This window comes from Nansenia antarctica (assembly GCF_963989245.1).
Source record: "Nansenia antarctica genome assembly, chromosome: 2".
NCBI classification, from domain to species: Eukaryota; Metazoa; Chordata; class Actinopteri; order Argentiniformes; family Microstomatidae; genus Nansenia; species Nansenia antarctica.
The window spans coordinates 57,928,030-57,948,661 of NC_137675.1; the positions used below are offsets into that span (position 1 = coordinate 57,928,030).

Sequence of the window (20,632 nt, forward strand, 5' to 3'; positions counted from 1 at the left end):
AATTTTGAGTTTTGAAAACGATCTCTCGGCCGGGTCAGCCTGCATGCCAGCTGCAGTAACACTGTCCTCCACAGCGGTGCAACAGGTGCATCCACGACGTTCGTCCCTGACCGAGTGCTAATTGCATCCCTGCCCGCGTTAGTCGCAGAAGCTGCATTGGGTCGGTTTGTGAGAAAATATTAAATTTTGGGAAGTTTCACTGCATTTTGTTACATTTTATATTGCTCTTGCCGTTTTTGCGCACCACTGAGGTACTTTCGCTTGCTAATTTTTCTGCAGGGTCTTGTGTCTCGCTGCCTAAAATTTTTTCTAATCTAATAAAAAAGTTTGTATTGTAGTGCCGAGAGACGGGAGTCGTAGGCGGCGTATCAAATGACAAAGCTAAACGTTTAATGAAGGACATGAACGATTGTCAACAACACACTCAAGCAGTAACTGAATAAACAACTCGGGTACCACGCACTTAACTGTCCGTGCGGAACAATACTCTCAACCCATAGTTCCATGGGTGAATTATGTCCAATGTTAGGGGGCCCCCTAGAGGCTGGGGGCCCCCCCGCGATGCGTTGCTTGCGGGCCCGTCCCCTACGCCACTGGTAGTGAAGAACCTGTTAGGACACCTGACGATTTGACACGTTGTCTCCATGGAATTCACCATCTTACAAACTGCAGAATGTAAACAAACTAGAGGTCATTATACGGGGCGGGATTAGAAAGCCCAGTTGTGGAAACTCCAAAACAGGCTTGTTCACGAGGCTCCAAGCACCGGGCTCTGAGCCCTAAGCAGGCCCGAGGTATGCATTGGAACACATTGGCACCGATGGCAAAAAGCGGCAATTGTTTTTCCTGTTTGTGAATCATACTATTAGAGTGTGATATATACAATATTAATGCAGTAGAATTCATACAAGCATACAGAATGTCTCTGCGCACCGGATGATCCAGGCTCCCAGTTCAAGCCATAGTGGCGGACGCACTCCGTAATTTGCAGCGTATTATTATTTATGTGTGTTATTTCGGGGGGTCTGGTTGAGAGCTCTTGAGGATAGCGTATGGACCATCAGCGGAGATGGGGAGGAAGTGGTATTTACATTGGCTGAATTGCCCCAGATGCTTCTGCCATTAGAGCCAGGAAGAATTGCTTAATTTGTCTTCCGCCATCTGGCCAATTTCAAACCCTTTCTCTTTTCTTTTTCGGGCAACTTTTTTTTTTTCTTTGACGATATAAGACAGAGGGACCTTTTAAATGTGTGGAGGGGAATGGTTGAATAAACTGTTAGTTGTTTGGATACTTTCTGGTTTGATCCTCTGGCATTGGTGGAATTACAGTATCCGGTTGGTAAATAAAAGACGTCTAAGCCCAATCATATCTGTCTGTCTGTCTTTCTGTCTGCCTTTTCAGTCTGTTTGTCTATTTTGTCTGACTGTCTGTCTTTCTGTCTGTCTGTCTATCTTTCTGTCTACCTTTTCAGTCTTTTTGTCTGTTTTGTCTGTCTGTCTGTCTTTCTGTCTGTCTGTCTATCTTTCTGTCTACCTTTTCAGTCTGTTTGTCTATTTTGTCTGACTGTCTGTCTTTCTGTCTGTCTGTCTATCTTTCTGTCTACCTTTTCAGTCTGTTTGTCTATTTTGTCTGACTGTCTGTCTTTCTGTCTGTCTGTCTATCTTTCTGTCTACCTTTTCAGTCTGTTTGTCTATTTTGTCTGACTGTCTGTCTTTCTGTCTGTCTGTCTATCTTTCTGTCTACCTTTTCAGTCTTTTTGTCTGTTTTGTCTGTCTGTCTGTCTTTCTGTCTGTCTGTCTATCTTTCTGTCTACCTTTTCAGTCTTTTTGTCTGTTTTGTCTGTCTGTCTACCTTTTCAGTCTGACTGTCTGTCTGTCTGTCTGTCATACAAGCAGGATAGGAAGTGACATGGTGTTTCTGCCCCCCCCCCCGTGCCCCCTCCCCCCTCCAGCCTGGCGTGGGGCTCCTTTACCTGCTGCATGGCTGCGTCCGTCACCACCCTCAACTCCTACACCAAGACCGTCATCGAGTTCCGCCACAAGCGCAAGCTCTTCGAGCAGGGCCTGAGGGAGGAGCAGAACTTCCTGGACCAGGAGGCGTTCCACTACTTCCGGGATCGCTCACTCCAGTCCATCTCCAGCTCTGTGGATGTCTACCCAGGGCACGTTGGCGGGGTTCCTGGGGTACCTGGAGGGGGGCTCGTTGGGGGACCTGGTCGGGGGAAAATGAGAGGACCCTCTACCTCTATAGATCTGGGGGAGACTTCCCAGTCAGTGGGGGAGGAACAGTGCTGAGAGGGGGAGGGGGACGAGGGAGCATGCATAAAGGGGAGGGGCAATGAGGAATGGGAAGGGGTATTGTTGGTATGGGGGGGGGGAAGTGGGGGAGTGGGAGGTACAAGTGTTAAGGAAGGAGGGACTATGAAGAACCCCGGCCAACTACCACTCCCAAACATTGGAAGAAGCAGAGACTTCAGGGGCTGCCTTGCTATCAGGAGCGACCATACAGATAGATAATTGCAGGACTGATATGAAGGAAATAGAAACTGATGAAGAAACGTTTGTAAAACCTGAGTAAAAGCGTAAACAAAGATCTAAAGAGTCTTAAGAAGGGAATTGACGTATTTACTATAAAAAAGTTTGAATATATGACCTTTTGAACTGTGATGAAGGGGTCTTCTTTTCGATTTGGGAGGAGGGAGGAAAGGAAAGTATATTAGATCAATATTTCAGTATAAGAATTGTGATATTTCCAGTATATTGTATATGAGGGTATAGGGACCTTTTCCGAAACCTTCCTAAACATGCCCTTGCATAATGACATTGAATGTTACAGTAAAGAAAAATTATATTTGGATGTAAAAGATGTCATTATCTCGTCAGAGATCGATAAAGATATCTGTTCTTGAATGTCTATTTTTGAGCTTATCCCTGATTATTTGATAGGAACCTTAAACACTGCCACACAACTACTATATTCCATCTGTACCCTAGCAATGGACAGACGATCAGTAGGTTGTAACAACATGTATGCTTACAGTATAGATTTACAGTATAAATTATGTTCAGGAATTATACAGGATGCGTTAAGTACGTTCCCATTCTTGCTTGAATATGCCTTGTTATTTATAGGGGGTAAAACAATGATTTCACTGAGGTAAAAGAGAGATTGTTACCCCTCTGTGTTGCTGTACTGTACAGTTCTGTAAGTGAGCAGCCCAAAACAGAACATCATCTCTTAGTCACTGTTATTAGCAACAGCCTGAGTGGTGTCATTCCTCTAGGTTCAACAGCCTGAGTGGTGTCATTCCTCTAGGTTCAACAGCCTGAGTGGTGTCACTCCTCTAGGTTCATTGTGACCAGTGTCTTTCAGTCTCGCTCCTTGGCACCCACAAGGTGTGCAGGCTTTTGTGTCACTGCAGCACTAACTCACCTGACTCACCTCATCATACACATTCCGCGTGGGAAATTAGCTTTACAGATGAAACAACGTCAGCACTATAATCATTACTACTGTTGGATTTAGACTGAGAAACTGAAAAGGTGAATCAGGCGTGTTAGTGCTGGGTTGGAACAAAAGCAAGCACCCCACAGCTGGTTCCCAGAAGAAGAGATTGTTGTTTGGTTTTTCACCACAAGCTTACAGTGTAATGTACCATGCCTGTTTATGTACCTTGTGTGTAAACCTTGCTGGATTGTAAACAACAGGGATTAAATTGGCTGGGAGATATATTGTAGCAGCCGAACGTAAAAATGTCAGCCCCTCAGAAGGGATCTCTGCCAATGGCATTCTGAATAAGAGTTCCATCACCACTCCAACACTCCAATTTAACCCCTGGTCGTAAAGCAATGATTAGTGGCAAAAGCATATTTTCAGTCATACATTTTGGGGGTCATTTACTGATGTAAACACACTGGTGACAAATGAAAATTGACAAAATATTTGTTTGAATGTACTTATATTACTTATATATTTATGTATATACAACCCTGTTTCTTGTCTTTTCATTGGGCAATATTTAATATTTAATTGTTTCAAAAGTGTTATTTGCTGTCAAAACATACATATTAGAAAGGGTTTACCTGAGCTTGTAGGCCTAGCAGTGTTGGGGAGCAGTTCTACTATGTACGGTAGTAGTGCAATTTTTTTTTTATAAAAAGGGAAACAGAGAATTTATGAGGCTCTTAATTCAAAGAATATTTACTGTAAGTCATAAAACTGTGTGTCGGACGAGTGCTGGATCAGTTAAGATTGCATATGACGCAGATTCCCTACTGGACCGACCAGGCACTTCAATTACACCTGATTGATGTCACAGCTATGGCTAATGCTAGTCATACCAGACAGTCAAGACCAGACTAAAGCTACTGCAAGCATACTGCTTGTACCACAGAAATGAAAGAGTGCAGACATGATGACAGTAAAAGAAGAGTTCAGACATCTGATTTTAGTATACAGTATATAGCTATAGTAGCCCAGTTGGGATGTGTCAAATGAAGTGGGTACTAGATGCACTATTTATTTACTATGATTATGTTATTAAGAACCACATGGGTAGACACTCTACCATTACGTTGTTTACACTGCGGACAGTAAAAGCTGTTAGGGTTCACAATTACTGTAACGGCCACCCGCTTTGTCTCCCCAGTGCTCTCTCCCTCGCACCTTCTGGTTCATTAATTTACGGTGGGTAAATAACCCAGAGTCATCCATCTAGGGGAATTAGAGAGTGATTGAAATGGAAATTGTGCATGATATTTTCCCAAACAAAAACAACGGGTGAGGAAAGAGAAAGAGATACAGCCCATTGTAACTATGCTTTCTCTCCCATAGGATCCATGTTGGCAAAGAGAGGAACGCTAGGGGTTTGGGGCTGGGTGACAGGGTCAGAGTTTGAAAAGCACATTTGTGGTAATACCATAGTAATACCATAGTAAAGAGCACAGCCCCCTTCACAATGCTGTGGGGTGACCCAACTCACACAGGCCCTAGACTTGCAAGCTAATGGGAATGTCAGACTGATTCATACACACTCTGCTCTCGCACACTCTCACAGATTCTTATTATGTCCTGCCCCCCACCCCCCACCCCCTCACTCTGCTGTAATAGAGTAGGAGGATAGGGGTGTGAATACTAAATTGCAGCAGAGAATGCGCAGACTCAAGGAAAGTATGTTTCTTATCCTCTGTCATGGTGGCAACCATTCGCAGATTCTTTATTGAACAGTAGGGATTGCCGTAATACAGGTGGAGAGGGCACGGGCACACACACACACACACACACAGGGAGTATGCCCAAAACGAGTGATTGATTGTGTTTTAAGTGGTCCATCACGTACATTGCATTTATTTTTCTTCTCTCACTGTCTAACCTAGTGAACGTAAGAACACTGACTATAGATGCCTTTATAATTACTTTCACTCTACTTAAAAAAATATTATGGATTAAGATTGAGAGCTTGTTTAGCATGAATTAACAATAATAAGAACACAAGGTAAAACACTCAATGGCGCTCTAGTGCATGATTTAACTATCAGAACCATTTAGCTGTGTGGCCTAGGGTGGTCCAGTGCATTGCAGTCCTGCTGACATGCCCTCTTCTCCTTACTTTCCTGTCTATCTGAACTATTTCTATCCAATAAAAAGAAAGATACGAGTGAGACTGCCCCACTCAGAAAAACATTATGTAAAAAAAAAAAGAAGAAACATTTAGTTGTTTATAGCCTTTATTCATGTAGCTACAGGCCACAATACTGTATGAGTATAAACTGTTATGAATACATGTTTTATATCAAGTCACTATAAGTGCATTAATGATGCATTTCTCAAAGATAGTGCATTGCATTGAAACCAAATATAACAGAGTAAAAGTTTGTTGTGAGTAACATCAAACTCAACCATAATAACAACTATCCCAATCTCCTTTTCTTTTCTTTTTTTTGTACAGAAACCTAGTTTTTGTCTTAGATAATGCACACGCAATTAGAGACTTCTCACCTTGAGCATTTCACTGAGACGACAGCCATCTTGTGCAAGGTTATTCAATTCCATTCCTCTTTATGAGGTTGTAATGGGGGGGGGGGGGGGCATGTTCAGTCTGCTGAAGTGGTGGCAGGTTATTCATCATGTTGTGGTTGGTGATTAATCTAGGATATATCATCACTAACTAATGAATCTGCTCCCAGGCTCAATAGATCGCTCTGGTTGGGTTGGCTACGTATCGTAGCATGTTAGCATACTGTACAGACTAGCCACCTCTGCCTTACCCCTGGCAGAACCTTTAGTTGATAAGCAGGGTTTACAGTGCAGTGACATGACTGTGTACTATAGTCATAAGTCATATACGTGGTTGTACTGATGTCTGTGCCCTGTGGGATCCCATTAAGATTAAATCTTCACTTGAGGAAGATGTTTAATACAATGATTATAGCCTACAATGAATGTTTATTTTTATTTTTTATTGTGGGTGTTTTATAGCACACATAAAATCTGGATTTCTCACCAGCTGGTCACCATTGTCTTAAAGCTCTCCCACTCTTCATTTCCTTTCATTTGTAATCATGAATCTGAAAGGATGTGTACAGTATGTTACCATCAAGTACTCTACAACACTTTTTCATCATGCTGCATTTTATAAAAGCCTGATATTATGATATACAGCATCTTCAACTGTATACAGTCAAACCTGAGTTACAATTTCTCATCTATTTGGATTTTACTACGTACAGTATCTGTGCAGTGCAGGGGTCTATTACTCAGCTGACAAAGTACATTTGCAGTCCACCTTTTGTGACATTGCGGTGACCTCTCCTGCAGAGGGCTTCACACATCCTTTATGGGACCATTCTTATCTAACTGTATGGATTATTTTCCTGTATATCACTTACAAATGTGACAAATAGACTGCTATTGATCCATAATGGCTGTCGCTAGAGGATGTGATGAATGGACGCTCTTTGAGCCCTAATGGCAGCTGGAGATGCAGAACTGGAGGATTAGCTGAGCATTGAAGCTTTTGTCTCAGAGCAGCACTGACCACTGCTAATGGAGACCGGAGGTTTATGATGATCTATAACAAGGAAGATTTGCAGAGTAAGGCACCCCCTATCCACCCCCATTTACACATTATGTGCACACACGTACAGACTGTAGGCACGCACACATGTATGCATGCACGCACACACGCATGCACACACACACATAGTAATTCAAAAAGACTTACCAATCAAAGAGTTAGTCACATGAGCATCCTGCTCTGTTTGTTTTGGTCTCAGTTGTATGACAGCAGGAGGCTTCTAGGAATCTGAAAGGGACTGTTATCGACTTTCCCTCAGGGGCTTGCAGATCTGTTAGATGCATGTTCACTCGGATTGATCTGTTCCCGCTTTCAGGGCCTGATTAAGAGCTAACCAGGTGCTGTCAAAGATAAGAGATTTGAGGGCAAATAGGACTGTCTCCTGTATCAAATTGGAATGACAGTTTTCGCTGCAACTTTGTGACAGATGTCTCTGAAGACATAAGTATTGATGCATCCGTACCCCACTGATGTCCAGCTAATAGTGTCAGAACATAGAGACATACTGTACGTCTCCATCTTTACATCTTTTATTATTCATGTATAGTCACCGAATAAGTCAATTCAAGAAGTACTGTTTTTGTCGGTTATTGGACACATTTTTCCTCCTACGGTTAATGAGAATCCTTCTCGATTATTGTTCAAATGGGTGGTCAAAAAACTGGTTGTAAATGTATATGTTACTACTAACCCTTGGGAAGTCCCCAAACAGCAATGCCTTACGGCTTACGTGGTTGGAAATGTATAGAGAACTTTGAGTACCCCTGACTATGGTATGTGTGTCTTCCCTCCAATGCTCTTAGCTCAAGTGCACAGCCCCACTGTCTTAGCTGCTCTTTCAAGGACACTGTAGGAATGAAAAGGACAAGAGCATTAATCCATCAAACTGCATAGAGGGAGGGATGGAGGGATGGATTCTATACTATCTAACTGCGGAGGCTTTTCATTTCCATCACTAAGTGTTTCAGCATCATTAGAAACATAAACAAATTAGAGATGTGACGTTCATTCGACTATATAAAAAAAAAAAAGGGAAATGGGTTTTCTGTATAACTAAGGGACGAGGAAACATTTATACTAATCTACTTTCATTTCCAGCATGAGAGCACAGCGATCGATATCTTTATCCTTATGAATTGAACCTTTCCCGAGTCCCACTGACCCCTTCCCAAGTAATAGAACCTCTATTACAGCCCCTTTCTCTTTACATTGTAACTGACGCAAGCTCCTCTGTCATTGGATAATTATGGAGGGGGTCTCTCTTTGAGTGCTTACCGTGACGCCCATTCTCCCTGTGATCACTGCTTATTAGGGGGGCTAGTTAGAGTCCTAAAGTAAGACAGACAGGCCAATCAGATGGGTTCATCTTCTAAATGGACCAGAGCATATTCGGTTTCTGATGGGTTCAGTTCCTGATGCTAACAAATACCCAGATGGATCATACTGATTTAAAGGTGCAAACTGTATATTTAATTTCCTGTCAAAGTGAGGACCCTGCAATTATTTGTAAACTGACGTGTTTGGTCTTGGCACATGGTGTTAGGCTTCTTGGACAAACAGCAAACAAGTTTGCAAACAGAAATCATAAAGTATGTGACATCTTCATCATCTTTCTCTGAAATTACGTGGAATAGTATCGGAAATACTTCTCGCCTCATCCTATAGGATAATCCTGAGACTGGAACCAAGTGACACCCTGTCAAACACCCCAAGGTCCGAGCTCCTTATTAAAAGTGCTGCCTTTTATAAGACTTCTGTTACTTTGTTATTTATCTAAGACGTCTTTCCGCACAGGACGGTTTTATTGGAAGGCAGAGAGTTGTATATCACCTCCCTTTAAAACCAAGTTCAGGGATGTACCCTGGGGGACAATTTTCATGTGTCACACTGATTTGTGTCCTCCTTCGGTTTAACACAGTAGCATTTCAGAGTATGTGGGGGAGGGGGGGCTTTGGCATTACAATGCCTTGTCACAGACATCCCAGGGGTTCATAAATATCTCAGTATTATGCCTCTGTTAGGGTGTTTCCAACAAGTAAACAAAACATCTTCGCCCTGAGAGTGGAGGGGGTCTCTTCTCTCCTGTGTCTCGCATTGTTCCAGCTTGTGGAGCTATGCTATGTCAGACCCTGAAATGGATTCTGTCAGCGCACACACATACACGCACACGCACAATCACACACACACACAAATACAGCTACCCACCAACACACACAATCTCACTTACACACACAGACACAAAATGCACATACCCAGACACCACACAAAGCAGAAACAAGTCAATGACGGACATATCTTCAAACCTCCGATATTGAACCAAATCTACCACTGACATCAATCAATGATTGACGTGGAAGTCAGTTCTACGCAAGCATATGAAATATGGATTTGGTTCATAGAGGACTGACTCATACATTGATTTAGGCTCCAATCTCCCATTGTGACCTTAATCAATACCTATTAAATATGTATAGTTTATTGCAGTTCATATTGACCCAGGGTGAGTACTGCGTTAGAAGTGAGTACTGCTTTGGTCCAGTATTTGATCTTGAAGCATTTGACCCCTTTAGTGGACTATTACACTTGGGTTGCATCAGAGGGAGAGGAGAGATCCTTAGATGTTTTAAGTGTTGGTTGCAGTCTAAAGTGTCTATATATATGAAAGATTCATAGATGCATGTGGTAGAAATGGTACATCATGCAGATGTACTGCAGACATTCGTGTAAAAGTCAGATCGACCTATCGACCAAGAAGTATACTGGGTCCTATTCCAGATGCAATCATTAGCCAGATTATTAAGTTCTTCTCACAATATAATAACTAAAGGTTCATCTAAATCCACATTTTACAAGGTGAAACTTGCTCAAGCTCGACATTGACATATTTTCCAATTTTCTGCATAGCAATTGCACTACCGTAACTTACAAAGATCAAATGGACCAAAACAACCACGCTCCCTGTGCTGCAGATGTATTCCTCAACTGAGTAAACAAAATATGTGTGTGTTTGATTAGTATTAATCAAAACCGGCGGAGTCTGAAAGGGGTGGTGTTGATGAATAAAACAGTCCCCTCAGAACCAAATAATCAATGGAGCAGCTGAGAGCGCCAACCCAACCCAGTCATTCTCATTAGGCCTGTTGCTCTGAGCGGTCTGAGGCCAAACAAACCCAGCACATTGTATTGAGCGTCTTTGGAGGCTCGCTGGGCAACTCTGTGTGTGTGTGTGTGTGTGTGTGTGTGTATGCGCGTGTGCGTGTGTGAGTGTATGCGCGTGTGCGTGTGTGTGATTATGCTTGTATGTGTTGATGGGTGGCTCTACTGTATGTGGGTGTGAGTACTTTCTTTTGAACCTTTCTGATGGTGGTCTGGTTTGTGTGTGTGTGTGTGTGTGTGTGTGTGTGTGTGTGTGTGTGTGTGTGTGTGTGTGTGTACAGTATGTGCCTTTGATCGCTATTATTATTTGTTTGTTTGCTTCTCCGAAATCTGCCATCCCTTCAGCTGAGACAGCAGCTGCCCCACCATATTGCCCAGGGTAATGACTGCCTCCCACATCACGACTCCATTTTAATTACTGCTCAATTACCCAGGCTACAGCAGGGCACACACCTCAACCCCCAACAGAGGGGCCCTACCCAGCCACGGCACTGAGGCGACAGGAGGCTGCTTTTAGGATGGAATTGGTCTCTATTCATGGAAATCCAATTACTTGTCTATGAATCTTATCTGCAGTAACCACATGCAGCTGAGTAATAACATCCCGGTTATCAATACAGTTCAAGGTAAGGCATGTTGAAGAAGGGGAGAGACACCTATTTTGCGATTTGGCTTGGTTTTGAGAAACATACTGAGCACCAGTGATACCCTCATCAGTCTACAAATAATAGGGGTAAAACAAATGGTCCAAAATCGCTAAAATACATGTTTTTAGAAACTGTAAAGCTCCCAGTATAGTGATAACGGTAAGTAGGTTTATCAAAACCTTGCCAAAATAAGTGTCTGTACCTTCTACATGAATTCACACACAAAAATGTAATAATTAATATCTACAACTGAATCCTTTAAGTAGTGTAGATACTAGAGTTCACTAGTTTAATTTTGCAACTTCAAGTCAGATGATTCCTTCCATTGAAAGTAGTCTACGAGCCTGAGAAATGGGAGTAAGTGGGGAACAAAATCACCTCAGAGCAACTCTCTGATTGGTTGGTAGTTACTTTTAGTTGATTTGACAACAAATGTTTTTTTTTTGTTCTCCATCACTCCCATTGTTTTTATTGTGTTAATGGTGGCTATTCCTTCATGGGTATTACAGCATTGTCCAAATTGCATCAACAAATCTAGCACTCAAAAAACATTAACCTACTGTTATGAATTATGTATTTGAAGCTTGTACAGGTATAAGAATTAATCGTGATTTATTCATGAATGTTATCAGTGTAAACAAGTAAAACACTGAAGTGTTGTCAGACCTTCCAACAGAGCAGATTTATCTGTACTAGGCTGTTACCTCCCGTGGGCCTCTGTGCTGTATGACATGTCAGTCTCCTTTCCTCAGAGAAGATCTAAACATCAGCTTGTGTTTCCCAGTAATATTCCCTCTGCGCTACCTAATGTCAGACTGATGATTTTTACCAAGCTGTCAACAGCTGGGACAGAGAAATGAGTGCTATCTGTTTCCACCCAGGAGAAGAGCTGTGAGCATATGACTGGCTTCAAGTCTCTGTTATAGTCGTTCACCAGATGCTGCTGCTGAGCTTCTTCAGAAAGTGTTTTCTTCTAGTACTTTATGAACTACATAGTACAACAAAAACACTGTCATAAACTTCAGCTTTATGGATGTTACTGGGTAAACACACAGTACAGCGCGCTGAGCGACTCAAACGAAACTAAACAGGCTTTGCCGCCACCCTATGCATGTCGCACGAACTGCACTTCATTTTGAGGAAATCACAATTCACCTCAAAAGTGGCTTTGAAGGCAACCTTGAACCATTAGAAAGCTAATGCCCATTGTGACAGGGTCAGTAGGACCTATTCAATGAGGATTTCTGGCATGGATGAACCCAAATCAATTGGAGTATATGTGAATGCTATGGTGTCAGTAACATTTACATTCATGTCATTTAGCAGACACCAGAGCTACTTACAAGTGCATTCAGCTAAAATAAGTAAAGACACTACTGTTCCCTAACTCTACCCATCTATTGCGGTCTCCTCCTTTAAGAAGTTACAACAATCTACCCATAAGCACAAAGGGGAAAACTGGATATTTTCTTTCCATATAGACGGAAGATCCCAAGAACAAAATTAAAACACTGGTGAGGTATTTTATCAAAGAACTTCTCTTCAGAGCACAATATAAAGCACATTCAGTCCATGGTGTCTAGCAGCAGTCTTCATCTTGCAGGTCACATTCTAGATTAGCAAGCTTCACATAGTACATTCAGTTTGAAATTATAAACCACCCACTACTATGTGAACAGTTAACAATTCAGCATTTTATGAAAGTCATAAATATAGAAGTCTTAATAATATATGAATAGTCTTACAGAAAAGAAGCCTCAAAGAATTAGACAGCATATTACACAGATTAAAATGAATATAGAGTACATTGGCCTGTATCAGTGCTAATATATTGAAGGATCATTTGTCCTCCACTCCATTCATTATTTCTATTATTCTTTGGGATAATCTCTTCATACTCCGGATACATTTCAAATCTACAATCAATCAAAAAGCAACAACAACTAAACAGACATAAACAGAACGCTTAAAATATAAAATATCGGTAAATCAATTTTAGCGTACAACACAATGTTACAAATCTAATTCATTCTGAAATAAACATAATTACCGCATACCCAAAACATAATTAGGAAAAAAATGTGGCATGTCACATGATCTTGTACTTTCTAATGAACACTGGAGTCCTTTACTCCCAGAAAGAATGATCCCAGGCACTGAACGGTTATGACCAAAACCTGATCCATCTGTAGCTGAACAGATATTCCAGTGACAGAGAATTAGGAGGAAAAACATCAAGCTTGTACGAGTGAAAGAAAGACAAACATATGTAACACACCCCCACCCTATTACCTGTGCACATAAACGCATCGGAGCAAACGTCTGGTACTGTACTTACAGTATCAACTAACCTGTCATTGGCAGGGGTTCTCCTTGATTACCAGATAAAAAGCAAGTGAAGAAATGCTGCGGCAACAGCTGATGGAAACAAACAGGATTAAACAGCACACACCAAGCTGTTCCACTAATTAGTAAACACTCTAATTAATCATAAACCTCTCACCTACACTGCTACAGTAGCTGTCATAGTTACGTACCTGTAGCTCTTGATAACTACACCGTTCTATGAGATGACTAGAAGTTCTATGGCACCCTGATTGGGTTTAATTCAGCTGTCCATTGGGTAGGCTCTGGGTGTTGGCTGACATCAGATGAAAACATACACAAACAAACATCCACAGTACCATGCGTGCATACCAATCTAGTAATGCAAAATAACACTTCTCTAAGTGCACCATCAATTAAATGTGATTACTGGTTAAATTGGGCATTACAAACATAAGTGACAATATGCGACATGGTCTGGTGAAAAGGGCTGCATGTCAGATGTGTTTTCCTGTTTATTTTTCATATTACAAAAGTGTTGAAGAGTCCACTCGATATAACAAACAACAGTTTTAGGATCACTAAAATAAATACTTATAGTTTGTGAATTGGATTCACTGTGTCATCTGCCGTAGGCTACTGGGTGAGTGATATATGGCTTGTAAACAAACTTACATTTTAGGATGTGTTCAAAAGCAAGGATTGTGTGATCATGTAATTATGTGTAGTTGTGTTTTAGCATGTTGATGTGAAAAGTGAAAAACTGAAAAACTGAAAAATGCCCTACTTGAGGACTTTTTCACCAGACCCTGTCACATATGCCTGAGGAGTTTGGTGCCTAAAGTGAACAAAACAAGGGCCTTCACCAAACTTGCTGCAAGTTTGGGGACCTGAAGATCCAACAGCTACGGTAGGAAGCTGTGAGGGCCCCTGGTGTAAATGAAAAGACAGAAAAGGATCAGACTTGCCTCAGGCTGAAACAGGGCTAGACTGAGACAGAGAGGGCCTCTGCCAGTCCCCCATGGCATTGCTACAGGGAGGAGAGAAATCTGCGTTTTAGCACCATAGCCAGTGTCACCTTCAAGTTAAGCTACACAAGTTTAGATGTCCTCAAGTCATTTTACTCCAGAAACCCTCAAGGTCATCAATACAGTCATGTTAAGAACTACAGTACAAACCTGGTGTGAGGTGTAGCTTTCCCCCGCTCATGAAAGAACATGAGAACATAGTTTCTGCACATTTTATTACAATACAATTGTACAACATTACATAAAGTATTCACATAAGTCATTAAAGTGATTCAAGATGAAGCATCGCTCAACAAAGGTAAAGGAGCAGACAAAAAAATGGAAGCCCTCACCAAACAATGTTGGGGACACAAAGTCCAACAGCACATAAATATGCTGTGAAGGCCTCACTCTTTTAGTACAATGGATAATATATGTACAAAAACTTGCCTTGATAAAGGAGGGTACTGCCCATGTAACTCCAGCGCCTCCAAAACATTTTTTTTTTGTTTGTTTGTTTTTTTACTAAACTTCTACAAACCTAAATGAAACATGAGAAGAAAAAGCCACAACTGTATAATTTGCAACAACAGTTTTTAGTCTAAGTTAAAAGGTTACACACAGCTTAAACATACAGTTAATGACCCATGCGTTGCAATGTTTCTATATTTGTTTTTGTTTTTTAATGTCTCTTAGCACAAGTAGAATATATATTACCAGTACTGGTTTGGCTACTAGCAGACCACGAGATGTGAAAAGGGTGTAATCTCCAAACCTATAGAAGAGAGGTGGCTGGGCTTCAGTAGCGACCTCCAGGAGACATGACGGGGGGCCTCATGCCCATGGGCTGCCGTGGAGGTCCTCCCTGGTAAGGGGGAACCATCAGGGGGCCCTGCCCGTACGGAGGCACCCCTCCAGGCATGAAGCCTGGCATTCCCTGGGGTGGACCACCATACTGGCCTGGAGGGAGACATGGGGGCGGATGTTTTCACGTGCAATACATTGGCAGGATTCTAAAATATCAACACCGATATCACACATCTATATATCACAAGTCTATGTATCACACGTCTATATATCACATGTCTATATATCACACGTCTATATATCACACATCTATATATCACACATCTATATATCACACATCTATATATCACATGTCTATATATCACACGTCTATATATCACACGTCTATGTATCACATGTCTATATATCACATGTCTATGTATCACACGTCTATATATCACATATCTATACAGTATATCACATGTCTATATATCACATGTCTATATATCACATGTCTATATATATCACACATCTATATATATCACACGTTTATATATCACACGTCCCGATTGACCCGATTGATGGAGGGGTAGGAGCCGGGGGTAGGGCGAAGTGGTAGGGTTACATGGCCCTCCAAACTGAGTTTTTTCAGAGGCACACTCCAAACGGAGTGTTATCCGGACCGACATTTCAAAGAATGCCTTGCGAATCATCAGCATGATAGTAGCGAACGCACAAGCAACAAAATATATATATATATATATTTATTTTCTTCGTTAATAATGATTTTAAAATGATGATAACTATCATATTATCTTAGTTTAATGTCATTTCAATGTATTATAGACATTTTCTTTATAACAAACATAACAAAAAAATCGCTAGTAGGCCTACGCTGATGTCTCTAACTAGCTAGCTAACGCTACAACATTGTTTTAACGCTGATTTGTACATGACAGTCCTGCATTTTGACATATTTCCATGTTGCATTTCCACCCTTTGATGGCATTTGCGCCCGGAATTTAACTAAAGTCCAGCAGCGAAGTTGTTGCACTTGTTACTAATGCTCTAATATCAGTGCAGACTGGCAGGGTAGGAGCACGGGTTGCTAGCCTTCAGAGCACCTCTATTCTGTCATGAACTGGCCTGGTAATGAAGCATTGTTATTTTTTATTTGATGACTTGTTTGATCGATTGATAGCGTGAAACGTATCTATGATGCTACTGATGACGTATCAGGGTCTTGAAGGGGTATCCCATTTCAAGGGGGAAGATTTCAACCACTACCCCTTGTGACTCAAGGCAAGCCGAAAAGCGAGTGGCACTCAAAAACGAGGGGTAGAAGTAAAAATAAGAAATGGGATTGGGCCTAAGAACACAGAGGCAACGGCGTACCATGCATAGGATGTCTCAAGCCAGGTTGCTGGGGGGGCATCATGCCCCCCATCGGCCCCACTGGTGGGGAGGCTACATGCACCTGCCCCGGCCGGGGGACATTGAGCTGGTACCGGGGCAACCGAGCCCGTCTCTCCTCCTACCACACATGAAGAGAGGGAAGACAAAAAAGAAGAATATTAATGACAAAAACAATTATACAGACCACATTTTTAACATTTAATTCACAGCATGACGATAAATAACACTTAGAGTCAAAATAATGATTGCAGGAATTACTAGTGACATTATCACTTACTTTTGAAAAGTAAAAAATGCTTGTCTTGGACACTTACCAGTGAGACATCCTCATCAGGGTGGATCAACTTACTGGTTGCACTGGTGGTGGTGAGGGTGGCAGGCTTACTTGTAACAGTGGCAGGAGGTTTAGATACTGTACTGGGGCTAGCCACTGAGGCTGTGGCCTGGGTGTAAGCTGGGAATGTGGGCTTGGAGGGGTCTGAGGAGGTGGCGGGGGTACTGAGGGGTGGGAAGTCTGAGCCCACCAACCCTGACCCTGACCCCGACCCTGACCCCGACCCTGACCCTGCCTGCTGGCTCTGGAGAAACAAGAGAGGAAAGACCAAATAAGCAGAGAGCTGAAGGGGACAACTCAAAGACATGTTGATAAGGCTGTCCTTGTCGTTGTTTAGCATTTATTGTCCTGATTGTTGTTTCTTGGGCTATAAAATGAAGGTACACTGTGTAAAGCCTGCTAAAGAAAAAAGAAAAAGTGTTGTTTCCTGCCTTGCGCCGGTTGTGCAATATAATTTTTAAAAAAAGCCATCACCACACAATTCTGAATTGTATCTATATATCATAGGGCGTGTGTAATCTAAATGCATATAAAAAACAAAGATTTCAAATGGAAAAAAATGGCATGTACAGTACAGTAGCTTTTAATCTACACAAACTACAGTACTGATCACTGCAATAAATAAAATCATCTGATCTAAGATAATACGCAAACAACACTTAAGATTGACAGTTGCTTCACTGTTTTTGAAATGCAACACCTGTCTACATCACTTAAAGCAAAATTAAGCTTGTTTTTTTTCCCCTGCTGCATGCCATCAGTGCATTTGTGAAGCTCTAGTTTCACAAAGTGGGCAGGCAGGCAGCTGCGTACTTGTGCCGTGCTAGGGAACAGAGCTTTAGAGGAGGCGGAGTCTACACTTGAGGAGCCTGTACTTGTACTTGGAACACCAGTCCCCATCTGCAGCACAGGGAAAGAGCAGAGAGTCAAAAGAATGACAATACCCTGCTGTGAGAGAGTCAGGTGTAGAAGCCTACCAGGGCTCATTAACGTCGCATCCTGTTATCGTGTCTAGTCCACATGTAGAGTATCTGTAGAGTTAAATTCAAGGTTTACAAAAAAAGACAGCAAAAGCCCCCAAGTCAACAGAGTTTTGTCACGATCTACTGTAGTGGATGCTTTCCTGACAGAGAATTGAATTGCATACGGCCCTGGCAGGAAGTGCCTTAGAGGAAGTGGCGAGGGTGGAGCAGGTCAACAGGACTGTTGGTGGGTGCCGCTGTGGCGTTACCTGTCCTGCGCTGGGGAACAGAGGTTTGGTGACGGCAGGTTGGGCTGACGGGGCGGTGGCTGCAGGCAGGGCTGGTCTGGTGAGCAGACCCGGGGCAGTGGCAGGGGGGGCCTGAGTCATGTGGGGGGGCATACCTGGCCGGTGGCCCATTGGGGGAGGCATACCTGGAAGACACAATGTGAGGTCATTCATTAAGGCTTGTTAACATTTGTATATTATATGATTTATAATATATATAAATCTACATACAGCTGTAGATACTACATACATCGTAAGACTTTTCACTTTTCAAAAAATGCCGGTCAAGAGAGGACGCTGGCGTTGCTTGTTTTCGCCGCTTCTCTGCACGAAATCTAGATATACTTGCAGTATACAGAGTAGATTGTCCTACAAAGACACTTAGATTTAGATTTAGTCATTTAAAAATGTATTAGACCCCTATACTTTCTTTTATTTATTTATTTTTGTTTCTTTTTATTTTACTACTCGATCTTTTCAGTTTGTAAAGCGTCTTTGAGTGTCTAGAAAAGCGCTATTTAAGTCTAATGTATTATTGAATGTATGTAATGTATTATTATTATTATTATTATTATTATTATTATTATTATTATATGATTTAGCCCTGTTAGAGTGCTCATGATCATCCTGATGGCCACTGTACCAAACATGTGGCAACATGTGGAATCAGGCAGGATGGCTCCAAAGTAGCATAGTTCGTACAGAGCTACTAGGTTGAGGCCTTACCTGGTGGCATGCCTTGCATCATTGGGGGCATCCCTGGTCCTGGGGGCATCATCCCACCCATTGGCATCATGCTGATAAGCCAGAAGGAGAGAACAACACATCAGAAGAGTTCATGGTAAAATGACCGTTCTAGACAGTAATGTTGAACCTGAACACAGGGGTAATGAACACTTACCCTGGGGGCATGCCTGCCATGCCCGGGGGCATCCCTGGCATCATGGGCCGCACACCTGACATCATAGGGGGCATTCCTGTGTAGAGGGCAAATCACGTGGGATTGGGAATGCAATCGTAGTTGACCGAGAGATGTTTTTAGCCATTCTGCCATGTATCAAGTTCTCACATAAGATCCCCTAAGGATCTGTGAGCATGACTCTTTACTATGTCAGAAACCAGACCGCTCATAAGTGCATGCCGGCTACAGTACACCATCACCAACCTGAGTAGTTCCCTGGAGGCATCCCCTGTAAGGAGGGGACAGGGGACATTCCAGGCTGGGTCATAGGGGGCATGTAGCCTGTCTGGGGACAGACAGCTGGCTGCTGGAAGGAAGGTCCCGCCTCCTCATCCTCCTCAAACTCATCAGAGTCTTCCTGGTTATTCTGCTTCTTCTTCTGGCCATCTGCCATCACAAATCAATATTCAACACCAAATTGGAAGAATCACGAGTGTGAATAATTAAGAGTTCCTTGAGAGTGTGCACCCCAACAGTCTTGCTGCTGTCACCCAATCCCACTATCCAAAGGCAAATATGACACTATGTGCTTTGTGCTAGCAGATAACAAGCAAGATCACGCCACTTATTGTGGAAGCACCATCTATCATTTTACCTTGGGTTTTCTGCACAAGTACCCTTCTTCTCTCCTCCATGTCTTTCTCTGGAATACCCTCCATGCCGTAGATTTCCAACTCAATATCTGTTCTTCCAGGTATTGCATTGGGGACGCCATCAATAGTTTCTTTATGTACCTATGAAACAATTTACTGAACATCAGCAAGCTCAAGGCAACATTCTACCCCAGTGGAAAAATCCCAAAGTGACACATAGGAGGAAGAACAATATATTTTAAAAATACTATTATCCTGGCAAACATGTAGTGACTGTAGTAACCCATGTCTGTGTCCTTACCTGCATACAGTGGATGGCTAACCCAGGTCCTGTGTATAGTTTCTTGTGGCATATGTGACATTTGAAGTGTTTAGCCTTCTGGTGTTGAATGAGAATCTTTTCATCGTCGAAATCTCTATTGCAATACCTGTATTAATGGTTCAAGAAATTGATAACAGATATGTAGTAGGCCACTGGTAGTCCAAGATTTCAGTGCACATTTTTCACTAACATGCAAAGCATCTACATTTCTTGGGAAATTGGTCCGCACACAACTAAGGTTAACACAAGCGGATATATGAACATCATATTTATTACTATTGACATTCAGATAGGCTAATTTTCAACAACTGACTGGCACCGACTAGTTAAATGCAACCCAGAGCAACAAAAGCTACAGTAAGTAAGTATGATATAAACACTACCTATGCATAGCATAGCTACTACTAGATCGCGAATGATTGGCAAAAGGATACCAGCACCAAGGCTTCATGAGCTTTTTCTTCTTTCTGCCCATGTTTGTCCTGTTCAGTTGTAAAGACTAAAATTAAAATGTAATGTAAAGCGAGAAATGCAAAACAACAGATGACTGACAGAGCAGAGGAGAGGATGGCGTCATCAGACACACCAATATCCCACAAAGCATTGGGGCAGCATTTGATGTCAGCACATAATATGTGATTACCATCACTTTTGTATTTTATAAATATGTAATGATTTATATACAGCAAAAATAGGTTTGTAAACAGACGATAAGTATTGTGTATATTATTGTTATTTTGCGATAGTACAATATTTGCTG

At 42.0% G+C, this 20,632-nt stretch overlaps 2 protein-coding genes across 2 annotated transcripts in view; one reads left to right on the forward strand and one right to left on the reverse strand.

Annotated features, from left to right (window-relative positions):
• The window catches only part of gsg1l (gsg1-like), a gene marked incomplete at both ends in the record, with an annotated part of 19,947 nt that extends 17,652 nt beyond the window's left edge, over positions 1–2,295 (forward strand). The window contains one exon of the mRNA XM_080524088.1: positions 1,953–2,295. Within this exon, the coding sequence (XP_080380214.1) occupies positions 1,953–2,295 (343 nt within the window). The remainder of the gene's footprint in view (positions 1–1,952) is intronic.
• Positions 2,296–14,637: 12,342 nt separating this feature from the next.
• Positions 14,638–20,437, reverse strand: LOC308152020 (BUB3-interacting and GLEBS motif-containing protein ZNF207-like). Its single transcript, XM_080524926.1, has 12 exons — positions 20,307–20,437; positions 19,852–19,978; positions 19,553–19,691; positions 19,162–19,344; positions 18,898–18,973; positions 18,723–18,793; positions 17,979–18,142; positions 17,561–17,647; positions 16,728–16,991; positions 16,393–16,531; positions 14,987–15,171; positions 14,638–14,752 (listed from the first exon to the last, which is right to left on the reverse strand). Exons 1-11 carry the CDS (start codon positions 20,345–20,347, stop codon positions 15,011–15,013), a joined length of 1,452 nt encoding a protein of 483 aa, XP_080381052.1. The 5' UTR covers positions 20,348–20,437; the 3' UTR covers positions 14,638–14,752; positions 14,987–15,010.
• Positions 20,438–20,632: the final 195 nt, after the last annotated feature.